At 40.0% G+C, this 7,689-nt stretch overlaps 1 protein-coding gene across 1 annotated transcript; it reads left to right on the top strand.

Moving 5' to 3' along the window:
• Window positions 1-3,598: 3,598 nt before the first annotated feature.
• On the top strand, window positions 3,599-5,622 carry LOC118763015 (uncharacterized protein K02A2.6-like). Its single transcript, XM_036502171.1, has 2 exons — window positions 3,599-4,749; window positions 5,120-5,622. Exons 1-2 carry the CDS (start codon window positions 4,264-4,266, stop codon window positions 5,153-5,155), a joined length of 522 nt encoding a protein of 173 aa, XP_036358064.1. The 5' UTR covers window positions 3,599-4,263; the 3' UTR covers window positions 5,156-5,622.
• Window positions 5,623-7,689: the final 2,067 nt, after the last annotated feature.

The raw sequence follows: 7,689 nt of genomic DNA, 5'->3' as shown, positions 1-7,689 counted from the left end.
CTCTTATCAGTGATTTTCTCTCCAATGCCCAGTCTCTTTTACAATCTCTTGAACAAGCCTCAAATTGTGTAGGTCTTTACCTCAATGAGGCCAAGACTGAATATGTAAACAAGTGCCTGTCCAACAGTGATTTCATCATCCATACTCTCAACAATACGCCCTTAAATATGGTTTCTGATTACAAATATCTTGGGTCATACATATCATCATTTGGAAAAGATTTTCTAACTAGAAAGGGTATGGCCTGGTCAGCCAGTAATGATATGCATAAGATCTGGTCATCAAATCTAAGTAGAGATTTCAAACTCAAAATCTTCAAAGCCACAGTTGAACCAATTCTACTATATGGCTCGGAAACCTGGACATTATCAAAGAAGCTTGAGAGGTGGTTGGATGGAACTTACACTTGCCTCCGTATGCAAGCTCAAAATCTCTTGTGGAAGCATCATCCAACCAAAGTACAAATATATGGGAAACTACCACCTGTATCATCTCTTGTGAAAGATAGGAGAGTCCAGTTTTCTGGACATTGTTGTAGAGCTGAAAACAAGGCAATATCTACTCTTCTCCTCTGGAAGCCATCTACTCGCGATATCAGAGGATGCACACTCTCCTACCCTGATGTAATCTCCAGGGATACAGGCATCCAGCAACAGGACCTCCGTAATGCCATGATGGACCGTGAAGTCTGACGTAGCATAGTAAATTCCATTGTCTCGACCACGGTCGAACAATGATGATGATGATGATGGTGTGTTTGTATCATGACTCTATTCAGAAGGCTGTAATATTATTTGATAGGAACACGGTTCAAAGAAATACATAAAACAAAGCTGTAACTTTAAATGCTTTTAATGTCAGCCACACGTATATATACAAGTTGAATGATAAATGGAAATGGCTTGATGTGTGGAGGCCATGCTCCTCTCCTGTATGTTACCTCCTGTCTGCTAGTTGCCGCATGTGTTGTGAGAGAGCCAACAAGATTATGTCTTTATGGTCTGATATCTTGATGAAGAAAGAGAAAGTTGCAAGGCCTCGTGTCAGAATATCACGCTCTAGTGCCATGTAGTGCCAGTTTGTTTAAACCCGCTGTTACACGTTCATATCTATGTGTATGCGTAGGTTTACATATATATTAATACATCCCCACTATTAGTACTATTTTGTTAAGCACATCTAGTAATCAGTATGAACTGTGTCTAAGGTGGATACGCACAGTGTGTATTACTCCGCTATACATATGCAGTTTGTAAACATGCCAAGTAAATAAACACGTAGAATCATAATAACACCTTCAATGAGTTGTTTATCATCCCAACTCAATAAATACTTAATTGAAAACCGTGCCTTTTACAACAAAACAGGAACACAACAAACCTAAAATTTAACAAACTGAATATCGCTTCGTCTTCGGACACATATACAAGGATCCAAAATGGTGGCCCCTGTTGCCATACAGATGAATCTACATCCGACCATGAACTGGGACGCTGATGATATCATGGAAGCATTCAAGAAATTCAAACAGAAAACTCAGCTGGCTTTCAAAAGCTTCCTGAAAGGTACAACCACCGATGAAAAGGTAAGCTACATCCTTTTATGTACGGGAGAGAAGGGCCTAGACCTATTCAATAGTTGGGACATTCAGAATCGGATTGCAATAATCCAGACACACTTTTAGAGAAATTTGAAAGGCACCTAGATCCCAGATAAAACCATAGAATTCATAGGTATGAATTCCAGGGCCTGAAACAAGACCCACAAGAAACAATTGACAACTTCCTGTCCAGAATAAAGAATGTTGCCGAAAAATGCAAATTCAAAAACAAGGATGAAAGGATTGTTGATCAACTCATATGGGAGTGTGCTCATAAAGAAGTCCAGAAATTCCTCATAGGTAAGGACGCTCTCCAGTTGATAGAAGCAGTAGACACTGCAAGAGCATTCAAAGCCACTACCAAACAAATGGCCTCACTTACTTTACAAACAAACACAATAGGCAGCAGTGTAGATTGTATCTAGATATAGGACGAAACATACCCACAAACAGAGAACATACCAGTACTGTGGTACAGAGCATGAGTTCAATGACTGAATGAAATGTCCTGCAAAGCATTTGGAAAGCCCAACCAGTGGAAAACAAAATCTTACAAATACAAGCCCCAATTTTCAAAGAGAAGACAAAGAGATATACATGTCCAACAACAGGAAGAAAACACCTCAGTGGAGGAATTCTTGGGAGTCAGCAGATAGGAAATGACAACCAGAAAAAAAAATGAGGCATACACAACAAATCCAAAAGAAGTCAGGCAAGAAACGAATAAACATTGACTTATTGCTAAAGATTGACACTGGAGCCCAGAGTGATATCTTGCCTGTTAACCACTACAAAAAGATGTTCCCAGAACACATGACACAAGAGGACAAAGTCAAAGAAGAAATCATCACACCAAGTGATGTAATCCTCACTGCATACAGAGGTACCAGGATTCCACAACTGGGCAAAACTACAATCACAGGGACACACAAAGGAAAAACAATCAAGTGTTCTTTTTATGTCACAAGAACAGAAGGACCTGCAATTCTCGGACCAAACTGTCAAGAGCTTAATATTGTGTCAATCAATGGTGAAGTGAAGGCAGCTTCAAACAGGATTGACAGAGGTATGCCTATCAAATACCAACCACCAATCACAAATAAAGAAGAACTGATAAGCATGTACCCAGAATGTTTTGACGATACAGTCGGGTGTTTTGAGAAATGTTGATACCATAAAACAGTCGACCCCAATGCCAAACCAATTGTTCACCCACCTTGCCGCATTCTGCTGGAATTAAAAGAGAAGCTGAAGGCAGAGTTGGACAGAATGGAAAAAAAAATTTAATCAGCAAAATGACACAGCCAACCGACTGGGTGAATTCAATTATAATCAAAGAAAAGCCTAATGGTACCCTATGAATATGCCTTGACCCCAGGAATCTGAACAAGGCATTAAAATGAGATTGCTCTCCAATTCCAACCCTCGAAGAAATCACACCATCATTAGCTGGATCTAAGATATTCAGAAAACTGGATGCCAGTAATGGGTACTGGAATGTAAAGATTGACAAAGAATCATCGATGCTCACTACCTTCAACACACCATTTGGCAGATACCGATTCAACTGACTCCCATTTGGATTGAAGGTGAGCCAAAATGTTTTGCAGTGCCAAATAGATGAGACTTACCAAGGCTGCAAGGGAGCAATTGGAATAGCAGATGATATCCAAGTGCATGGCAAGGATGTGATCACACATGACTTCAATTTACATGAAGCTATAGAGAGAACCCAACAAACAGGTATCAAACTCAATGCAGACAAGTGTGTGATCAAAGCAAAAGAGTACAAATTCTTTGGAATGATTCTGCAGAGGGAGTGAAACCAGACCCCACTAAAGTGGAAGTCACTAGTGACAGTAAAGAACCCAAAAATAAGAAGGAACTCAGAAGCTTCCTGGGATTCATCCACTATATGGGAGCCTTCATACCCAAGCTGGCCGATCACACTGCAAATGCCCGAGAAGATGACGTAGAGTTTGATTGATGTGCTTCACACTCACAGGATTTCAATGCAATCAAAAAGCTCATCAGTAAGGATACAACTCTGCAGTGCTATGATAGACGCAAACCAGTAACACTCCAAGTTGACACTTCTATGAGAGGAGTTGGCACAGCATTGATACAAGAAGGTAAACCTATTGCATATGCCTCAAAAGCTCTCTCACCCACAGAGACAAGGTATGCAAACATTGAAAGGGAACTCCTGACAGTAGTATATGACTGTGAAAAGTTTCATACATACCTGTATGGCAGACATTTCAATATTGAGTCAGACCATCACCCGCTAGAACAAATATACAGAAAAAAACCTCACAAAAACACCAGCCAGACTGCAAAGTTTACTGTTGAGGCTCCAAAAGTACAACTACAATATCAGGTACAAGCCAGGAAAGGACCTGATATTGGCAAATGCTCTTTCCAGACTATCCTCATATGATAAACAGGAGATGGAAGGACTAAGTGTAAAGGTCCATCACATTGTAAATGAGACAAATACAAAACTGGAACAAATCAAAGAGGAGACCAGCAAAGATGAAGAACTCCAGCTCCTTACTCAGATGGTGATTCAGGGGTAGCCAGAGAAGAGACATCAGGTTCAGCCCCTCATTCGTGAATATTGGGTGAGCCATGATGACATATCAGTGAAGAATGGAATCCTGATGGCTAGATCCCGAATAATTATACCCAAATCAATGCAAAAAGAGATTCTTGACAAGATCCACCAAGGGCATCTAGGAATGGAGAAATGCAAGCTCCGAGCCAAGTCAGCAGTATATTGGGTAGGCATATACAAAGACATAGAAAATATAGTTTCTACATGCCACATCTGTCAAAAGTACAGAAATTCACAACAAAAGGAGGAAATGATATCCAGTGACATCCCTAGAAGGCCATGGCAAGCTATTGGAGTAGATCTGTTCACAGAAAACCAAGAATGGTACTTGATTATGGTCTGCTACTACTCCAAATTCCCATTTGTGAGAAAAGTTAAAGACCTGAGAGTCAAAACAATAACTACAGTGGATCAAGGACTTCTCGCAGAGCAAGGAATACCAAAGCAAATCATATGTGACAATGGAACCCAGTTCACATCTCAGGAATTCAAAAGGCTAGCCAATGAGTATGGGTTCAATATTATAACCTCATCTCCACACTACCCCAAAGGTCATGGATTAATAGAAAGACGGGTGCAAACAGTCAAGAGAACACTAGTCAAATGCTGAGAAACTAAGGAAGACCTAAACCTGGCACTTCTGTCCCTACGAGCGACACCACAGAGGGCTGACATGAAATCCCCAGTAGAAATGCTGAATGGCGGGAAATACAAAACCACCCTGCCAACTAAGATCCAACTTCCTATTGACCAGGAAGACACAAGGGCAAAGCTAGCAGCCACTCAAGAACAAGCAGAGAAATATTACAACAAACATGCACAATACTTACCTGAGATATTTGGAGGACAACATGTGCATACTCAAGATCCTATAACTAAAACATGGATCCCAGCACAAGTTGTCAGTGGAGCTGAAACTCCAAGATCATATATTATAGAAACTGAATCTGGTAGGCAGCTGAGACGTAACAGGGCCCACATCTGTCCAACATCAAAGCTATTGAGGATAACATGCGCAAGGCCTGCAGCATCAGTGACAACACCAACGAGAACCACAACACGCACAGCAGATGACAGCACACACAGAATCCGTATTCCACAGAATCATCACCCCGACAGGCACCAACCACCCATCAGCAGCCCAACAACACACCTCAGACATCAGTGATCCACCAGATGGAGACCGAATATTTTACCACCGATTCGATACCGTTAAAAGAAAAAAAATAATAAATAACTATTTCTGTAGATAAGGAAGCAGAAAACCACGTATGAGGGCAGAATAATCTCATGATTTCTGCTGCAGGATTGCCACCCTTGCGCTGACAATCCATTAGTGTAAGGGAGATTACTTCTATTTTTTTCATTGCCAAAAGACCCTTTTACAAGAAGGGATGTTACACGTATATATGAATACATCCCACTAATATTTTGTTAAGCACATCTAGTAAACAGTATGAACTGTGTCTAAGGCGGATACGCACAGTGTGTATTACTCCGCTATACATATGCAGTTTGTAAACATGCCAAGTAAATAAACTCGTAGAATCATAATAATGCCTTCAATGAGTTGCTTATTATCTTAACACAAAACAAAAGACTACATAACACTCGCTGTCAAGGGAGGTAAATGCGCCTACACCTGTAATGTTTTAGCATCTTTTTCATATAAGGTGCAGCATCTGTCATAAATAGTAACACATTGTTATACTTGAAATACAGTAATGCTAAAGAAGAAGTGAATAGATAAGTGATAGTAGATTAGTAGCGGTAAGAAATTCTGATGTTAACAAATCAGCGGTTTCATCAATCGAGTTCCAAATTTGCTTATCTCTGACAGCTTCCCTGATTTTGTTCATAGTTTCTGCGTAATATTTGTCTACATAGTATTTTCTAAGTGTTGATTCGTTTGGACTACTTTTCACTGCAATAGAACTGTTCCCATGGTTGAACAATGGTTTTTCTCTGGCTGCAGTTTTACATTTTTCAGATGCCTTTAGCTAGGCCGAAATAATGTCTTCATCACTTGACCCTTTCTAACCTCTTCTACTTCACCAAAAACTAGAATAGAGATAACAAGACTACCAACTAAATCTATTGTTCTCAGTGATATATCTATCCTTCTGGATCTTTATATAAGCAAGCACATCCCAAGCAAAAATCAGTTCGTCACTGTCGTGGCGACTCAACGGAGTTAGTCACCAGTTGGTGACAAACTCAGTGAAAACGTAGTCTGGCTGACCAGCTAGAACCTTGGTCAGAGGGAGAAATGAAGTTTACTGCCAGCAACTGTCAAACACCCTACAATTCTCTCTAGCTCTAATTCTGTTCTCTTACAACATCATTCTGTCTCTCTCTGTTTACTACTAAACAATGAAGAGGAGACAAATACAAACTTTACTTCGCAGGCTTTTGGATTTATCAAAACCTGCCCATCAAGGCAAGGTATTGTAACGTAACGGTAAATAAATACTTCCTTAAAACTTTATGTATTGTTCATCTTTCACATCCCACAGTAAACAATTATAACCACAAATTATTATCGTTACCACTGCCTCCACCGACATTTCATAATAATATTTATCAATCAATTTAAAACCATTACACTGCTTTAGTTAAGAAGCAGATCATAAATTCCGTTGGGAATTTAACGGCTAGTTTCATTTTCTTAATAACTTTTGAGCTTTGTTTTTATTTTGAGAAAAGCAACTTTCACAGATAAATTTTTAGACACTATTTTCTGAATCTGGCGAGGGTATGTAGGGGATGCAAGTTTTGATTTTGCACACCTAAAAATTCTAGTGGGTGCAAGTGTACCCCCTGTTCCCGGGCCCTTGCAGATGAAGATAGGCGTATTGGACGACATCAAAGGAAAACAATGAGGAAAGCATCGGACTGTAGTTTGAATAATTACATCTATGCGTTGGATACACAAAATTTGATTTACAATATCAATGAAAGCCGTTACATGAAGTTACCAACTGCTACGAGCATATTTTGTGTCCGTGTGTGCATTGGTCATTTGGTCGGGTCCTGTCTGTTTGTGCTCTGCGACTGCTATTGTAGTGTGTCGTTAATGCTGACTTTGTGACTGTTGGCTGCTTCACTGTCGCAAGCTGTCTGCCTATCTATCGTGTATCTAACTGTATTTATAATAGTAATCTTAGCTAGAAGAACAGGCATACCATAGGAGTAGTTTCTACCTATCTAGGTCACTTGCTGTCCAGATGAACCTTCGGTGACACAGCTCAGGTCGGAGGTCGAATGGAAATCCATCAATCACTTTTTGACAGGACAAAGAAATTTCTTTCACGCTCCATGTGAGTAGTGTTATTGTTAAACTGTTATTCATTGAATTGTTGGATTGTTGTTACCTGTTTTTTTTTTAATTTTCTTTCCCATTTATGAGTGAAGTTGTGAACAATATTGTGATGGAAGGTACACCAGTGCAAGCGGGCACTGTCTGCAGAGG

Source organism: Octopus sinensis, linkage group LG4, assembly GCF_006345805.1.
Source record: "Octopus sinensis linkage group LG4, ASM634580v1, whole genome shotgun sequence".
NCBI lineage: Eukaryota > Metazoa > Mollusca > Cephalopoda > Octopoda > Octopodidae > Octopus > Octopus sinensis.
The sequence above is the reverse complement of the archived record's forward strand: the minus strand, read 5'-3'. Positions and strand labels throughout refer to the sequence as shown.

Coding starts and splice junctions, on each gene's coding strand:
- LOC118763015 (XM_036502171.1), top strand. CDS start 4,264: ATGGCTAGATCCCGAATAATTATACCCAAATCAATGCAAAAAGAGATT. Junction 4,750..5,119: donor GGTTCAATATTATAACCTCA/TCTCCACACTAC, acceptor CAGCACAAGTTG/TCAGTGGAGCTGAAACTCCA.